The sequence below is a fragment of the Oryctolagus cuniculus genome, chromosome 1 (assembly GCF_051225735.1).
Source record: "Oryctolagus cuniculus isolate XC-2025 breed Fujian yellow rabbit chromosome 1, ASM5122573v1, whole genome shotgun sequence".
NCBI lineage: Eukaryota > Metazoa > Chordata > Mammalia > Lagomorpha > Leporidae > Oryctolagus > Oryctolagus cuniculus.
This window is the reverse complement of record NC_142867.1, coordinates 99,459,338-99,477,906: the sequence shown is the minus strand read 5'-3', so window position 1 is coordinate 99,477,906 and position 18,569 is coordinate 99,459,338. Positions and strand designations below refer to the sequence as shown.

At 39.0% G+C, this 18,569-nt stretch overlaps 1 protein-coding gene across 21 annotated transcripts in view; it reads left to right on the top strand.

Moving 5' to 3' along the window:
• Positions 1 to 18,569, top strand: part of ALKBH8 (alkB homolog 8, tRNA methyltransferase) — a 74,647-nt gene that overhangs the window by 46,987 nt on the left and 9,091 nt on the right. For 15 of the 21 annotated variants that reach the window (XM_089333397.1, XM_089333380.1, XM_008261913.5 and 12 more), the window contains 3 exons: positions 3,808 to 4,064; positions 13,912 to 14,061; positions 17,543 to 18,494. In XM_089333397.1, coding sequence (XP_089189523.1) covers positions 3,808 to 4,064; positions 13,912 to 14,061; positions 17,543 to 18,100 — 965 coding nt within the window. In that variant the 3' untranslated portion in view covers positions 18,101 to 18,494. Of the gene's footprint in view, positions 1 to 3,807; positions 4,065 to 7,697; positions 8,401 to 13,911; positions 14,062 to 17,542; positions 18,495 to 18,569 lie in introns of those variants that run through there. The other 6 variants (XR_016234306.1, XR_016234307.1, XM_089333413.1 and 3 more) reach the window with 4 other exon arrangements.

Here is an 18,569-nt window from a genome sequence, read left to right as displayed (position 1 = left end):
GAGCTGGATCAGAAGTGGAACAGCTGGGACTTGAACCAGTGCCTAAATGGGATGCTGGCACTGCAGGCAGCTGCTTTACCTGCTTTGCCACAGTGCTGGCCCCAAGGAACTTAAAGTCTCATTAGAGAGACAAGCTGGTTTTCTTTTGCAAATGCTTTTCTGTTATTGTCATTTGTTAAATGTAAGGTATACCCTAAGAAGCTGTGATTGAGTATTCCAGTTATAGATTTTTTAAATTGACATAAAAATTATACACATTTATTGCATACAACATGATGTTTTGAAATCTGTATACATTGTGGATTGGCTAAATTGAACTAATTAACATATGCATTACATTTTTTTGTAGTAAAAACACTTAGAATATATTCTTTTAGTGATTTTTCAATAATGCAATACAGAAGTCAGAGATGTAACACAGTAGGTTAACCTATGGCTTGCAATGCAGGCATCCCATTTGAGTGCCAGTTTGGGTCCTGGCTTCTCCACTTCTTTTTTTTTTTTTTTCTGATTGATTGATTTATTTGAAAGGCAGAATTACAGAGAGGCAGAGTCAGAGAGAGATCTTCCATCTGCTGGTTCACTCCCGAGGCGGCCACAATGGCCAGAGCTGCACCAATCTGAAGCCAAGAGCCAGGGGCTTCTTCCAGGTCTCCCCCATGGGTTCCGGGCTACCAAGGACTTGGGCCATCTTCCACTGCTTTCCCATGCCATAGCAGAGAGTTGAATCGGAAGAGGAGCAGCCGGACTTGAACTGGTGCCCATATGGGATGCTGGTACTGTAGGTGGTGGCTTTACCTGTTATGCCATGGTGCCAGCCCCTGCTCCACTTCTGATCTAGCTCCCTGATGATGTGTCTGGGAAAGCAGAAGAAGATGGCCCAAGTCCTTGGTTCCCTGCACTCATGTGGGAGACCTGAAAGAAGCTCCTGGCTCCTGGCTTTAGCCTGGCCCAGCCCAGGCTGTTGAGGCCATTTGAGGAATGAACCAGCAGATGGAAGATTCTCTCTCTCCTTCCCTCTTTCTATAACTCTTGCTTTCAGATTAATAAATAAATCTTTAAAATATATATTATACAGAGTTATTTGTATGTTGTAAAATAGATCTTCGAGGTTTACTCCTCTCTAACTGAGATTTTATATACTTTGACTAACATCTCCCCAGTCTCCTCCCATCCCACTCAGCTCTTAGTTACCACCATTCTACTCTTCTGCTTTTATGAGGTCAACATTTTTAAGTTATGCATGAAAGTAATATTATGTGGTTTTTGTCTTTCTGTGCCTGGCTTTCTTTAGTTAACATAATGTCCTCTAAGTTCATTAGATGTTATTGCAGATGACAGGATTACTGTCTTTAAACCAGAATTGTATTTCATTGTGTATAGATAGCACATTTTAAAGATCCATTCATCCATTTAAGGACACTTAGGTTGAATCCAAATGTTGGCTGCTGGGACTAATGCTGCAATGAACACAGGAGTGCAGATAACTCTTTGGCATATTGTTTTCATTTTCTTTGGATATATACCCAGTAGTGGGATGTCTAGATCATGATAGTTCTATTTTTAGCTTTTTGAGGAACTTCCATACTATTTTCTGCAATGGCTGTGCTAATTTACATTCCTACCAGCAGTGTGCCAGGGTTTCCTTTTCTCTATATCCTTGCCAACACTTGATACTTTTTTCCTTTTTTAGAAGATTTTTATTATATTTATTTGAAAGGCAGAGTTACAGAGAGAAAAGGAGAGAGAGAGAGAGAGAAAGAGAGAGAGATCTTCCATCTGCTTCTTCACTCTCCAAATGGCTGCAATGGCTAGGGCTGGGTCAGACTGAAGGTAGGAGCCAGGAGCTTCATCCAGATCTCCCACGTGGGTGCAAGACCCCAAGCACATGGATCATCTTCTGCTGCTTTCCCAGGCACACCAGTAGGGAACTGGATTGGAAATAGAGCAGCTGGGACTCAAACTGGAGCCCGTATGGGATACTAGTGCTGCAGGCAGCGGCTTTACTTGCTGTGCCACAGCACTAGCCTCTTTTTCTTCCCTTTAATAATAGCCATCCTAACAAGTGTGAGGTGATATCTTTTGGTTTTAATTTGGATTTACCTGATAATTAGTAAGGTTTTTTTCTTTCTAAGATCATTCTTTATATAATTTTAATCAAACTTTTTGAATTTTTTAGTGGTAGGTTGTTCTTCCCATCATAAAATTTTGCTAAGACGACTTTGGGATACCTGTAATGTGTTGTATAGTTGTAATTTTAGTTTAACTGTCATAGTATAATCATCTGTTTCCATATGTTTGTTTTAGAGCCCTCAAGCTTTTGGAGGCTATTTTTTTCTTAAATATCCATTTAAAATTTTTAGAGTTTCCCTTTACCCATTAATAGGAACTTGAACTCACATCCCAATTTTAAGCTTTCTCAGGATTTGTCATATTCTAGTTATCTTTAGGGAAAAGTAGTTTGTTTTTTGTCCACTCCTGAAGCCTTGTTGCTGCCACTGAATTCTTTGCTGTCATGTGAGTTTTAACTGTTGCATTAGTCTTTTCTGTGATTTCTCTGGGAATACTACTTCTTTCTTTTTTCCCTAAAACACTACCCATAAAAAAGATGTTGTGTGTGTGTTATAGACTTTAACAAGACAAAAAAAAATACTACAGAATGGCAGAGAACAGCTAAGATGTAAAATTAACATTAGACATTATTACAGAGAATAGGAACACCTTCAAAATTTATTTGAGACATTGTATACTAAATCCCTCTGTCATCTCTACTTGCTGATGTTTACTTGGGGTTTGGTTATTCTTTTTTTTTTTTTTTAAGATTTATTTATTTATTTAAAAGTCAGAGTTACATGGAGAAACAAAGAGAGGCAGAGAGAGAGAGGTCTTCCATTTGCCGGTTGACTCCCCAGATGGCCACAATGGCAGGAGCTGTGCCGATCTGAAGCCAGGAGCCAGGAGCTTCCTCCAGGTCTCCCATGTGGGTGCAGGGGCCCAAGGACTAGGGCCATCCTCCACTGCCCTCCCAGGTCATAGCAGAGAGCTGGATTGGAAGTGGAGCAGCCAAGTCTTGAACTGGCGCCCATATGGGATGGCAGCACTGCAGGTGATGGCTTAACCCAGTATGCCACAGTGCTGGCCCTGGTTATTCTTCTGAAAGAGGTGACACAGTGTAGTCATTGAGAGTGTGGGCCCTGGAATCTGCATTGCCTGGGTTCAAATCTTTGCTATGATTTACCATCCTTGTCACCTTAGGGATGGTATTTAACTTCCTTGTGCTTCAGTTTCTTAAGTGGTAAAATGAATGTAATAGTACCTACATCATAGCGTTACTGTGAGAGTTGAGATACCACATATAAACTGCTTACAGTAGTGTTCAATAAATGCTTGTGATGATTACCAAATGACACTTTAATGCAAGGTCTTATTCTTCTTTGGGAGTCCTGGGGTTCCCCAGAAGTTTCAACTTCTTCATCTGCCAAGAGAAAAACCCTAAATCCTATAGGTTTTCTTATAGGTTAGAAGAAGCTTTCCTGACTATGAAGACTCAATTCAAGGGGAAAGAGGCATTATAAGGCAGATGCAGAATTGTAGTCATGTTTTGTTGTAAATGGATTCTCTCTTTTCTTTTCACATTAGACTCCTTCATGTATAGAATTTAACTTGTTGGGAGAGCTTTTTTGTTGTTGTTTAACTAATAAATCCGAGCTTGTCTACCTCAGTCTTCAAATTTGTATTGGTTTGCTTTAAAAACATGATAATTTGGATAAAAGTGAAAGATTTAGATTGCTTTATTTTTTCATTTAGGTTACTATGTGGCCTGTGACAGCCAGAGGAAAGAGAGTCCTCCTTCATTTCCGGAGAGTGATCAAGAAGCCTCCCAGCTGGAGCGAGAGTATGTCCATCGAGTGTATGAAGAGATTGCTGGGCACTTCAGCAGCACCAGACATACCCCTTGGCCACACATCGTGGAGTTTTTGAAGGCTTTGCCAGATGGTTCAATAGTGGCTGATATTGGATGTGGAAATGGAAAGTACCTTGGCATCAATAAGGAGTTATATATGGTAAGTAATGTTTCTTTTTGCTTTATTTGAAGTGGTTATCATCTTTCTTCCTAATGATATCATGTTGTGTTTTTACTCATGGTTGAAATGTTATAACAAGTAGATTGAAAATTAATGAAAACCCCTATTCTATTTTATTTCCCTGGAAATTTATGGGCATGCTATTATTTGTAGTTTTTTTTTTTTTTCTACTTTGGTAGTGATTTCTAATAAGATTATTTTAACAGTAAAATTATCTTACAGGTACAAAACTGTCACTAGATTAGGAAGGATTTTTATTGAAACTATTTTCTTTGCCTGAATCTTCCTATGTATGATAAAGATAAAGCAGGCATTTCATTACTTTTTTTATTTTTTATAAATGAAGAAACAGACTCATAGTGGTTAAGCTCATTTTACCTCCCTGATGTCATATAATTAGAGGATTTTGAACCTAGGCCTTCTGACTCCAAATCCAGTGCTCTTTTACTCATAATAGAAAAAAAAGGTTACTGTTTATTTGTATGTTACTATTGAGGAAACTTGGGCTCAGATAGAGTAAAGGTTATGTAGGCCAACGCCGCAGCTCAATAGGCTAATCTTCCGCTTGTGGCGCTGGCACACCGGGTTCTAGTCGCGATCAGGGCGCCGGATTCTGTCCCGGTTGCCCCTCTTCCAGTCCAGCTCTCTGCTGTGGCCCAGGAGTGCAGTGGAGGATGGCCCAAGTGCTTGGGCCCTGCACCCTATGGGAGAACAGGAGAAGCTCCTGGCTCCTGGCTTCGGATCAGTGTGGTGCGCTGGCCGCAGCGGCCATCTGGGGGTGAACCAATGCAGGGAAGACCTTTCTCTCTGTCTCTCTCACTGTCCACTCTGCCTGTCCAAAAAAAAAAAAAAAAGGTTATGTAACCATGACCCAGATGCTCAATCTAGGAATTGAACCTATTTCTATCTCCTTCCAAAATGTCTATTTTCAATTGTTATCATTGCTTTTCTTTTTTTTAATAGAAGACTTTTATTTAATAAATATAAATTTCCAAAGTACAACTTTCGGATTATAGTGGTTTTTCTACCCATAACCACCCTCCCACCCACAAACCTTCCCATGTCCTACTCCCTCTTCCATCCCATTCTTCATTAAGATTCATTTTTAATTATCTTTATATACAGAAGATCAACTCTATATTAAGTCATGATTTCAACAGTTCTCACCCACACAGACAAACAAAGTATAAAGTACTGTTTGAAGACTAGTTTTACCATTAATTCTCATAGTACAACACATTAAGGACAGAGGTCCTACATAGGGAGCAAGTGCACAGTGACTCCTGTTGTTGATTTAACAATTGACACTCTTATTTATGATGTCAAGTAATCACCCGGGGCTCTTGTCATGAGCTGCCAAGGCTATGGAAGCCTTTTGAGTTTGCCAACTCTGACCTTATTTAGACAAGGCCATAATCAAAGCGGAAGTTCTCTCCTCCCTTCAGAGAAAGGTACCTCCTTCTTTGATGGTCTTTCAGCTGGAATCTCACTCAGAGAGATCTTTCATTTAGGATATTTTTTGCCTCAGTGTCTTGGATTTCCATGCCTGAAATACTCTCAAGGGCTTTTTAGCCGGATCCGAATGCCTTAAGGGCTGATTCTGAGGCCAGAGTGCTGCTTAGGGTGTTTGTCATTCTATGAGTCCGCTGTGTCTCCCACTTCCCATGTTGGATCGTTCTCTCCTTTTTAATAATTGTTATCATTTATTTTCCAACAAACTACTTTTTTTCCTGCTACATTTGGAGGAAGGAAGATCTCCCTGCTGTAGTACATTGTTGTAAAAACTCATAACAGGGGCCAGTGTTGTGGCATAGCACATAAAGCTGTTGCCTGTGACACCAATATCCCATATGGGTACCAGTTCAAATCCTAGCTGCTCTATTTCTGATCCAGCTCTCTGCTAACAGTCTGTGAAAAGCAGTGGAGGATGACCCGAGTTCTTTGGTCCCTGCCGCCCACCTGGAAGACCCAAATGAAGCTCCTGGCTCCTGGCTTTCATTATCTAGGGAGTGAACCAGCTCATGGAAGATCTCTCTCTCTCTCTCTCTGTATTTGTCTATCTCTGTAACTCTTTCAAAATAAGTAAATGAATCTTACCAAAAAAAAAAAAAAAACCAACTACCAACTTATAATTATGCTGCTCTGTAAAGACTGGAGCTTCCCTTTCTCAAGAAAAGGAGTAGAAGGGCTTAAATAAAGAGAATTAGAACTGTCTACATTCATGGGTTATTGGAATATGACAGATTGCTAATAATTATTTGTTTTACCCAATTTGAATATCTCTACATCTACATGAAGAAAGTTATGGCAACTGAGGAAAGGAAAAATTTGTTCATTAAGAGATAGATAAAAGCTAAAAATAGCTTTTATTAAGATAAGACAGATATTAAAAAATTGTTGTCATCCTTACAATTAAATTTTAGCATAAAGAATAAAGTCTGATAAGTTGGTTCATGTCTAATAGGAAGTAGTCTTTTGATGTCACTTAAAATCACATCTGTAACCACAGTTCAAAACAAATTGAGGCCAGCACCGCGGCTCACTAGGCTAATCCTCTGCCTTGTGGTGCCGGCACACCATGTTCTAGTCCCGGTTGGAGCGCCGGATTCTGTCCCGGTTGCCCCTCTTCCAGGGCAGCTCTCTGTTGTGGCCAGGGAGTGCAGTGGAGGATGGCCCAAGTGCTTGGGCCCTGCACCCCATGGGAGACCAGGATAAGTACCTGGCTCCTGCCATCGGATCAGCGTGGTGCACCAGCCGCAGTGCGCCAGCCGCGGCGGCCATTGGAGGGTGAACCAATGGCAAAGGAAGACCTTTCTCTCTGTCTCTCTCTCTCTCACTGTCCACTCTGCCTGTCCAAAAAAAAAAAAAAAAAAAAAAAGATATCTTCTGGTGTTTTAATCTTAAGGTACTGGGCAAAAATGTTTCTCAGTAGGCCTTGTATTTGCTCTTTGTTATTGATAATCCATGGTTTTATCTAGTCAGGTATCATTCATGACAGTGAGACTTGATTGAAGTCAACCCCACTGAGCCTTTCTTTCTTCTTCTGAGAGTCATGATTGTAACACTCTTCTGTTACAATTGAGAAGAATGAGTATTTGTTGAATAGGAAATGGAATCAAAATTCTAATGCTGATTCATTAAAGTATATATATTTGCAAGGATTGGAAAATTGTGAATACATATACTCTCTATTATTCACATTCATTTTTATCAGTGGCACTCAACATGTAGTCCTTCCTGTCTGGGTTCCCCAGAGCCTACTGCATTATCTGACCTCTAGCAAAGGCTCATGAAATATTGGTTCAATGAGGAACTGAAAACTACTTGTCTGGTTGGAGTTAAGAATTTCATTATACCAGAAAGTGGAATTATGAATGATAAAAAGGAAGCCTGCCGTTTTTCAGTTGCTGAGAATTCAACCTGGTTGGTTGAATATATTTGAGTATATTTTGAGCAGTCATTTTGTGAGCTGGAAAATAAATGCATTTCTTGTCGTTCATGAAATAAGAAAAGGTGACTTGAGAGATTCATTTTAGATCTTCATGTGTAGAATAGGCTAAAATTCTAAAAAAGAGAGTTGCTTATATATTCTGGGTATTTTTCCTTTGTCAGATAAGTACCTTGCCAAGAGCCTCCTCTAGGTCTCCTATGCAGATGCAGGGGCCCAAGGACTTGGACCATCTTCCTCTGCTTTCCCAGGCCATCAGCACAGAGCTGGATCAGAAGTGGAGCAGCTGGGATTTGAACTGGCACCTATATGGGATGCTGGTGCCTCAGGCAGAAACCCACTATGCCACAGCACTGGCCCCAAGAATTGGGTATTTCTGTTTTTGTGTTTTAGATGATGAATAGAGGCTCTGAGGTGGTAAGTAGCTTTCCTAGGTTGTTCACTTGGTTATTGCTGGGCCAGGATTCACATCTAGTATACTGGACTTTACTGTCTTAACCTATGTTTCTGCACTTCAAACTGCATATTGCAAATCTGATTTTTCTGATTTTTTTTAATATTTATTTATTTATTTAGAAGGCAGAGGCAGAAAGAGGAGTCTTTCATCCACTGGTTCACACCCCAAATGGCCATAATGGTTGGAGCTGGGCCAATCCAAAGTCAGGAGCCTGGAGCTTCTTCTAGGTCTCCCACATGGGTGCAGGGTCCCAATGACTTGGGTTATCTTCCATTGCTTTCTCAGGCACATTAGCAAGTAGCTGAATCAGAAGTGGAGCACCTGGGACTTGATTCGGCACCCATATAGGATGCTGGCACTGAAGGCAGCGGCTTTACCTGTTACGCCACAGCACTAGCCCCAAAAATTAGGTATTTCTATTTGTTGTGTTTTAGATGATGAAGCAGAGGCTCTGAAGTGTTAAGTAGCTTTCCTAGGTTTTTTATTTGGTTATTGTTGGGCAGGATTCAAATCTAGAGTTTAGTGTACTCCTTTCACTGGACTTTACTGTCTTAACCTGTTTTTTTGCAGTTCAAGCTATATATTGTCAATCTGATTTTTCTACAATTGGATATTTTCTTAATTGATTTTTTAAATAAAATATTTATTTATTTGTTTGTTTGAAAGGCAGAGTTAAAGAGAGACAGAGGCAGAGAGTAAGAGAGAGGTCCTCAATCCAGTGGTTAACTTCCCAAATGTCCACAATGGTTGGAGCTGGGCTAATCTGAAGCAGGAGCCTAGAGCTTCCTCCAGGTCTCCCATGGAAGTGCAGGGGCCCAGGCACCTGGATCATCTTCCACTGCCCTCCCAGGCCATAGCAGTGAGCTGGATTGGAAGTGGAGCAGCTGGGACTCGAACCAGCATCCATATGGGATTCCTGTACCACAGGTGGTGGCTCCACCCGCTATGCCACAGCGTTAGCTCGTGAACATTATTTCTTAATATTGGGGACATAAATATATTAGATCTCATGATATACTGACTTTAAATATCCTTTGGAGGACAAAGAATTCCTTAAAGGAAACACACACACACACATACACAAAACAAATTCCAATGGACTTCGTTGAAATATCAGTTTGTATACATATGTTTGACTAAGTTACCTTCTCAGTAAGTTATTGTTACACCTCATCTTGAAGACTTTTTTCTCCCCTTTCATTCCCCATTCCACACCTTTTCTCTTCCTTTACCTCTTTCTCTTCACCCTCCAAAAACAAAAGAAAAAAACCTGAATCTAAACACGTACCCAAATGACTTCATTATTTCTGTTCCTATTAGCAGAAACTAAGGAATGCAAACCTAAATGATATAAAAGGGAATATAATGGGGAAATACACAGTTACATTTAGAGAGCTGCCTTTCTAGTAACACAGTAAACTTTATGGAAAAATCTGTTAAAAAAATTGAAATGATTCTTAGGAAAGAGCCTCATCATACTCACTGCTCATACCACAGCAATAATGATTCAATCCAAAATCAAAATAGACCTTCCATGGGACTACATGTGTTCTAACCTCCTATAGGTACCCTCAGTACAGCTCTTAACGGAATCAGAAACATAATGATTCTTAAAAGTAACAGATAATTAAATGGTATAAATGGATTAGATGATAGAATATGTGTTTTTAGAGTGATAAAGACCATGTATTGCTTTTTTTCTTTGAGATGAAATTTCCCCAACTGGGGCCGGCACTGTGGCATAGTGGGTAAAGCTGCAGCCTGCGGTGCTGGCATCTCATATTGGCGCCAGTTCGAGTCCCAGCAGCTCCACTTCTGACCCAGGTCTCTGCTATGGCCTGGGAAAGCAGTAGAAGATGGCCCAAGTCCTTGTGCCCCTGCACCCATGTGGGAGAACCAGAGGAAGCTTCTGGCTCCTGGCTTCAGATTGGCACAGTTCTAGCCATTGCGCCCAATTGGAGAGTGAACCAATGGTGCAAGACTCTCTCTCTCTGCCTCTCCTTCTCTCTGTGTGTAACTCTGACTTTCAAATAAATAAATGTCTTTAAGAAAAAAGAAAACAAACCTTTTCTTTAATTTATTTTTATTTTTTTAAAAGATTTTATTTATTTATTTATTTGAGAGGTAGAGTTACAGACACTGAGAGGGAGAGACAGAGAGAAAGGTCTTCCTTCTGTTGATTCACTCCCCAGAGTGCACCGATCCAAAGCCAGGAGCCAGGAGCTTCTTCCGGGTCTCCCATGTGGGTTCAGGGGCCCAAGTACTTGGGCCATCTTCTACTGCTTTCCCAGGCCATAGCAGAGAGCTGGATTAGGAGAGGGGCAGCTGGGACTGAAGTGGCGCCCATATGGGATGCCGGCACCACAGGTGGAGGATTAAACTACTGCAACATGGAGCCGGCCCCGAAAACAAACCTTTAAAAAAAGTTTCCCTGACAGCGTCGCAGCTCACTTGGCTAATCCTCCGCCTGCGGCGCCAGCACCCCAGGTTCTAGTCCCGGTTGGGGCTCCAGTTCTGTCCCAGTTGCTCCTCTTCCAGTCCAGCTCTCTGCTGTAGCCCAGGAAGGCAGTGGAGGATGGCCCAAATGCTTGGGTCCTGCACCTGCATGGGAGACCAGGAGGAAGCACCCGGCTCCTGGCTTCGGATCAGCACAGTGCGTCGGCCTTGGCAGCCATTTGGGGAGTGAACCAACAGAAAAGGAAGACCTTTCTTTCTGTCTCTCTCTCTCTGTCTAACTCTGCCTGTCAAAAAAAAAAAAAAAAAAGTTTCCCAAACTGTAATATGGTGATAATAATACCTGTGTTATGAGGTTTAAATTTGTTAAGAAACTGCTTTAATAGTAGTACTCAGTAAAAGACATTTGCTATAGCCAGGTTAGCTTTTCCATATTTTGGATTATTTTCTTAGGATACATTTTTAGAAGAATAAATTGAGCAAAAGTTATAAACTTTGTATGTTATTTAAAAAATGATTTGCCTAATTGTACTTTAAATTATTCGGCCAATTGGTATTGTCATCAATAGCAATTTTAAGAAGATGATTTGAGAGTATGTTTTATCACACTGATACTAATGCAGTATGTTTTGGTTATAAAATAGTTTTGGTAGTTTAATAGGAGAAAAATGGAAAATTGTCTTAATTTACACCTTTTATTACCAGGTTGAATTTTTTTTTATGTCTACCTATACTTCCAGAATTGTATAATTCATGTTTCGTTAAAGATTTAAAAATTTACTAGCAAAAAAGTGTTCATTTAAAACACAATATGAATGTTTATGTCCTTGATCACCATCCAGTGCACAGAAATATGTAGTTTACATGAATTCTTAAATATATGTGAGTGTTTATACATAAACCATTTTCTGTTCTTTTGTTCACTTTATGTAATATTATTAGGGCGAATTTAAAGTACTTGGTATCTTTGATATAAAGACTTAAAGGAATTTAAAAATAGAAAATAAAGAGAAGAAAATCTAATGATTTTTCTATGGTATGTTGAAGACTAGGGCAAAATAAGTGAAAAAGACAAGTAGTGAGCCAGATATGAGTCAGGGCAACAGTTAGTGGGAATCCGCACGAGATCTGGTGCTTTATTACCAACTGCCCATGAAAAGGCATGCTGTGAACTAACAGTCATAACAGCCTGGCAAGAAAGAGAGATTTCCTCTTGCTTGTTTGGCTGCTTTTCTCCTGGTTCTGTTTCATCTGTGGTTGTTAGATTATAACTTTCCTCCTCTAGATAGCTGTTGAGCCCTAGCTCTGAGGATTTGTTTTACAGGCAGTTGGATTTCTTTATGTTGACGTGTAAGGTGCAGCTATGTGTCAGAATTGGGCAGACTTGAAACTTCTGATCCTTTGAACTAACTTTAAATATAAGAAAAAGTGGAAAGCACCAAAATATGCAGTATATGTTCTGCATGTTTTATATGGTATTATCATCTTGATATTGTTACTGACTGATGGCTGAGTGACATAGAATATGAGTGAACATAAACAAAAGTAATAAGCCAGGCATGACCTTACAAAGGTAAGGGGAACAATTAATTGAGAATCATGCCACTGTTGTTACTAATGGGCCCTCAGTACTTCTGCATCTTGAAATATGTCACAGGGATTGCTATACTTTACCTTTGGCTTGTCCCTTTGATTCTACTTTAGAAATGAAAGCAGCTCTGGGGTAGAGTATAGAGGCTGTTTAATACCAGTTTGCTCATGGAGAAACTCATTAATGTGAGGAGCATGGCAGTGATTTAACTCAGTAACAATTGTTTTGATATGAAGATTCCTAGTTTTTATTCTCAGAAAGGCTAAGAGAACCCTAAGGATCAGTGCTTATTACATAAAAAAATTAAATGAGTAGATATAAGCTTAAGGTAGCCACTTCTGTTTGACTAAATCTGCTTATGTAAATCTTTCTCTCGTGATCAAGACTGGAGTAAAAAGAAGTACCTGGGGATAATTATTGATTAGTGATATAATATTTCTTAACCTCTTCTATTTCTTCCCCAACGTACATGTGCTCATGGAGCCGTATCCATATATATACCTATTTGAGTGTGTGTATTGTCTTTATAGAACTAAACAGGAAAACTGTACAAAAATAACAATACCAGAAAGAAGATGGGAAGTTCCAGTCTCCAAACTCTCCACAGAACTGGAGAAATGCATGAGGCATGTTAGGTCTCACCTGCTTGGGGATGATTTGGTTATGGTGAAATGTTTACCCAAAGAACACTTTATGTACTCCTCTTTTAAACGTAACAGTTTAAAAGTATATAATTCCCCAAATTCCTGCAACTGGAAGCTGGGAGCCAGCAACTCAGTAGAGATCTCCCATGTGAGTGCAGGAACTCAGTCACTTGAATCCATTACTGTTATTACTGCTGCTTCCTATGATCTACATTGTCAGGAGTCAGGAGTAGAACCAAAACTTAATCCCAGGCACTCCAATGTGAGATGTGTTAATCGCTAGGTCAAATGTCTGCCCCTAGCCCCTTAACCCTTTATTCTTTTTTTTTGTAAGATTTATTTATTTATTTGAAGACAAAGTTATATAGAGAGAGGGAGAGACAGAGAGAGGGAGAAATCTTCTACCCACTGGGGTACTGCCCAAATGGCCCCATCTACCGGGACTGGGCAAGGCCAAAGCCAGGCGCCAGGAGCTTCCTCAGTGTCTCCCATGTGGGTTCATGGTCCCAAGCACTCAGGCCATCTTCTGCTTTCTCAGGCACATTAGCAGGGAGCTGGATCACAGGTGGGGCAGCCAGGACTCAAAGGTAGCAGCTTAACCCACTGTACCGCAATGCTGGCCTTGCCCTTTATTCTTGATAAAGTTAGGTGTTTCGCAGAAAAAAAATTAGTAATTTTTAAAAATGAAATAAATTATTTTACTTTTTTGTTTGGGGATTTTTATTTTCTGATTATAAACAGTGATCACATTGAAAAGTATAAAACAGAACAAAGAATCACTTGCCCTTCTGCTATTTGGGCTGTTACAATACAGGATATATAGTAATGAGAGGGAACTTAGATCCCTTATTTGTAACTTCCTCCAAAATACTAGCTGTCCGTATTCATGGGATAACTTCCATTTTTTTTAAAAGTGTGATGTTGCAGAAAGACTTAGATTCTGAATGGTGACTAATTAGATGCAAATTTGGAACTCCCATTTCCATTATTCTCATATTTTTCCTGCTCATTTTGTTTCCATATACTAATTTGAGTTCTGTTTGATATCTACTAAGGTAATAAATGTTCCCATGAATAATTGTATATTCTGACAAATGATGTCATGGCCTCAGACCTTTTCACAGTGAATATGAAATCTGTCTCATGACTTTAAGGTATGAAATAAATCCATAATTCTTAATTTCTAGTGACATTTAAACAAAATGTTGTGAAATTCTCTTTGTGTATTACAGATTGGTTGTGACCGTAGCCAGAATCTTGTGGACATTTGTAGAGAAAGGCAATTTCAGGCCTTTGCGTGTGATGCGCTGGCAGTGCCAGTCCGCAGTGAGTCTTGTGATGCCTGCATCTCCATTGCTGTTATTCACCATTTTGCAACAGCAGTAAGTATTGTCTGTCTTTCTCTAAGAACTTGTAGCCAAAAAAAAAAAAAAAAAAAAAAAAAGGCCAGCGCCGTGGCTCAATAGGCTAATCCTCCACCTTGTGGCGCCAGCACACCGTGTTCTAGTCCCGGTCGGGGACCGGATTCTGGCCCAGTTGCCCCTCTTCCAGGCCAGCTCTCTGCTGTGGCCCGGGAGTGCAGTGGAGGATGGCCCAAGTGCTTGGGCCCTACACCCCATGGGAGACCAGGAGGAAGCACCTGGCTCCTGGCTTTGAATCAGTGTGGTGTGCCGGCCGCAGCGGCCATTGGAGGGTGAACCAATGGCAAAGGAAGACCTTTCTCTCTGTCTCTCTCTCACTGTCCACTCTGCCTGTCAAATAAATAAATAAATAAATAAAAATAAAAATAAAAATAAAAATAAAAATAAAAATAAAAAAATAAAAATAAAAATTTTAGCCAAAGTGGCAGGGAAAGCTAATGGATTTTGGAGCCTGTTTTAGCTTGTCATTTCATCTCTTGTATTGTAATATAATTTGCCCTCTTTGCAAGAGAGCACATACAATTAAGATGGGCTACATGGGAATCATGTTTACTTAAACAGAGGCCAGAGGGGACTTTTTTCTGTTGCTATATGTTTTAACCTTTTTTCTACCTGAAGTCTCATTCCCTTTCTTCAGATCCAGAGAGTCACAGAATTTTGATGGGAAGAGACTTTGAGAATATTGCTATAGGCCTCTTAAATGTACTCTTCTTTTTTAGGCTGTGAGTCTCTTCTCTGTTTCTCTTCTTTTCTCCTCCCCTCACCCCCCTTTTCTTTCTCAGCCCAACTCTGCTGTTATCCCTGACAGGAGTCTCACTTTCTTTTACATTCTGTTTTCCTTCTTTCCTGTCTTTTTTGTTTTGTTTTGTTTTCAAAATGTTGTCTTACTTAGGTAAGAGTAGTATGCTGACTCTTTTAATATGTTATCAATTTTAAAAAAATGAGTTTGATGTTGTAAATTTTATTTTTTTAAAGAAAAAGCCCTTTTCCCCCTCTGTTAACAGTTTATCTGCTAAGCTAAGCAATAACTTCGTTGTTCACCTTGTGAGTTACCTGAAGTTTGGGTAGACCCTGTGACCCTACCCAAGTTCAAAACAAAACAAATCATGAAACTCTATGCTTCTTCATTCACTGACTCTGTGATAGTAACCCAAGAAATTCTGCTGGGCTGCAGCAAACAATGTAAGGAGCTCTTTGCAGAGAAATGCACCAGCCATCAGCACACTTAGAAGCAGTATTGCAAACAGAAAAAAGTTTTCAGGCTGTAAGTGCACCACTAAACTAGAAAATCCTCTTCATTTCAAAGAAATGTTTGGTACCCAGTGCTCTCTTCAACTGTAACTCAGTGGCAGTGGATTGTCTTCATTTTCAAATTCTGAAAGATATCATTATGCATAAATATACCTATATCCATTTTTTACTCTTGCAAATGTGTGTTCGACCACTTCCTCTGTTTGCAGTTCTCTGTAAATCTTAAAAAATTTATTATGTTTACCTTTCCATATCTATTGAAATTTATTTTAAAAATAAGTCATTGACCACATGCAAGAATGAAATTGTATTTTTACTTTATACCATTTGCAAAAAATAACCCATTATGGATCAAAGACCTATTTACAGGAGCTAAAATATAAAACTATAAGAAGAAAACAGAAGAAAAGCTTCATGTCATTGGATTTGGCATGATTTTTTTAGATATATCAAAAGTATAGGCAATGGAAGAATAAGTAAATAAATTGTATTTTATCAAAAATAAGTATTTTTATGCCTCAAACAGTCAAAGCATGAAAAAGCAACTTATGGAGTGGAAGAAAATATTTGTGAATCATATATCTGAGAAGGAATTCAAAATATATACAGAACTCCCAAGATGTAACAGTAACAAAAAAAAAATTAAAGAATGGACAGAGGTCTTAAATAGAGATTTTTCCAAGGAGGATATATAAATGGCAAATAAATATGTGAAAAAGTACTCAAAGTCACTAATCATTAGAGAAATGCAAATAAAAACCCTAATGATCTAACACACCATGTACATTAGGATGAAATTTATCAGAAACATAGGAAATAACAAGTGTAGTTGAGGAAGTAGAGAAATTAAAACCTTATGCTTTGCTGATGAGAATGTAAAGTAGCACAGCCATTGTGAAAAAATGTGTGGCAGTTCCTTAGAAAATCTGACATGGAGTTACCATGTAATTGAGCAATTCTACTTCTAGGTGTAAAAGAATTAGAAGCAGAGCCTCAAATGGATATTTGTATACCTGCGTTCATGATAGCATTATTCACAGTAGCCAAATAGTGGAAACAATTCAAATGTCCATTGATGGATAAATGGATAGACAAAATGTGGTATATACATACAATGGAATATTATTCAGCATAAAAAAGGAGTACACTTAAAATCCTCTCTTTTAACTACCATAACATATACAGTGCTTCCTCCTATGTTAACATATAATTTGAGATTACTTACTGGATCTTTTGGCCATATTGAATGGGCCACTTAGGTGTACAGTGCAGTATCTGTTGCTTTGAAAGTTGAAGGCATTATCTGAGGCTAAAAGTGCTGTGGAACTGGAATGGAACTGGAAAGATCCATTTCTTTTGTCAATTGTGTGTGTGTGTGTGTGTGTGTGTAAATCTTAGCTCTCTGATGGCAAGGCTTATAGTTTTAATATAGTTTATTGTTATATTTTTTTCCTCTTCTGTTAGCTTGCTGGTTAATATTTTATTGCTTTTTTAATGATTACTCTTGACCTTTACAACATCTGTCCTTTACATTATAGTCCAGCTGACTTTGGTATGTTTACCATTTCCTGACAGTGTAAGATTAGTAAATAATCTCAGGGAAAAATGGGGTGAATGTAAGCTCACCTGGGTTCATTCCCTTTCTCTCAGGGATCATAGCCTTCTAAGTCCTGCCTGTAGTGTTGGTCACCAATGCCTTGAAGCAGCTGTCTCATGTATTTCATCCAGTCTTCATGGTTGTTTTAAGTGATGAGAATTAATATGAACACTTCATCAAGGTGCTAAATAAGAGTCTTCAAAATACAGTTTACATAAGTATTATATAAATGTAATGATTTTATACAAGTGTTATATAAATGTATATATAAATGTAATGATTAACCTGAAAGTTCTTCGTATACTACTCATAGCTCAATAAGAACTGGCCAGTTTTTTCATGTATCCCAGCCAGTTGGTTAAGGAAAAAGCCATAGAGAAGATGAACAGAAATAAAAATTTCCTTTTCTCTACTTCCTCAACTTTTTTTCTTAATCACAAAACAGCCCCTGCTTTATATAAGACATTTTGTTATATTTTCTTTCTGTTCATTCTGATGGAAACAGCCCTACAGTCAGTTATATATTCCCATTTCCTCTCTTGGGAATGCTTAATGGCAATGTGTTTGTATATTTACTTATTTACTCTTTATTAGGAACGTAGAGTGTTGGCTCTCCAAGAACTCGTTCGACTCCTGAGACCTGGTGGGAAAGCACTTATCTATGTCTGGGCAATGGAACAAGAATATAATAAACAGAAGTCTAAATATCTTAAAGGAAACAGAATTAGCCAAGGAAAGAAAGAGGAAATAAGCAGTGACGCTTCTGCACAAGGGTTGCTTCTGGAGCAGATGCCTGACATGGGCCATCAAGACACAGCATCTTCAGTCCCCTCCTTTAGTGACATTCAGGAGGGAGAATGTCATTCAAACAAAGTTGCTAATTCCGAGCTGCCTGTTCATACCAACAGGACTTCTTTTCATTCTCAAGATGTTCTAGTTCCCTGGCACCTTAAGGGAAGCTCTGGGAAAGCCAAACCTGTTGAGTCATTGGGTCCATTAGGATCCTGTGATACCAGTGCTGTGTTTCACCGTTACTACCATGTGTTCTGTGAGGGAGAGCTGGAAGCTGCCTGCCAGACTTTGAGTAATGTCAGCATTCTGCAAAGCTACTATGATCAGGGAAACTGGTGTGTGATTCTTCAAAAGCTCTGATTTATTTAAATGACCAAATCATATAGAAACACACAGCGTTTGTTTTTAAAGGAGACTTAATTAATTGTATTTCTAATTAAAGAGAAAATGTGTGGAAAAGTAACGAAGGAGGATACCTGCAAGAAGTATGGAAGTAGAAATTAGGAAACATTCAGTCTGCTGCTGTTGGCTGACATCTTAGGTGTAGGCCCCTTCTCACGTTACTGCTAAGGGTGATTTTCAAAATTACTTGAAGTAGTTGGTGAAATGTTTGGTATCTTTGGATGGGAATACAGCATTTTGAAGGTAATCTTTTGTTATAAAATGTTACTAATTGAATGATATCATGTCAACTCTTAGTGAAGTGATTTTACAGCATTTAAATAAAATATTCCCAATCAGTAGGAGATTGAAATTTTGTCTGCATCTTTTTACTTCATAAGATCATAGATGTTAACCACTTTATCACCAAACTTTACATGACACAATG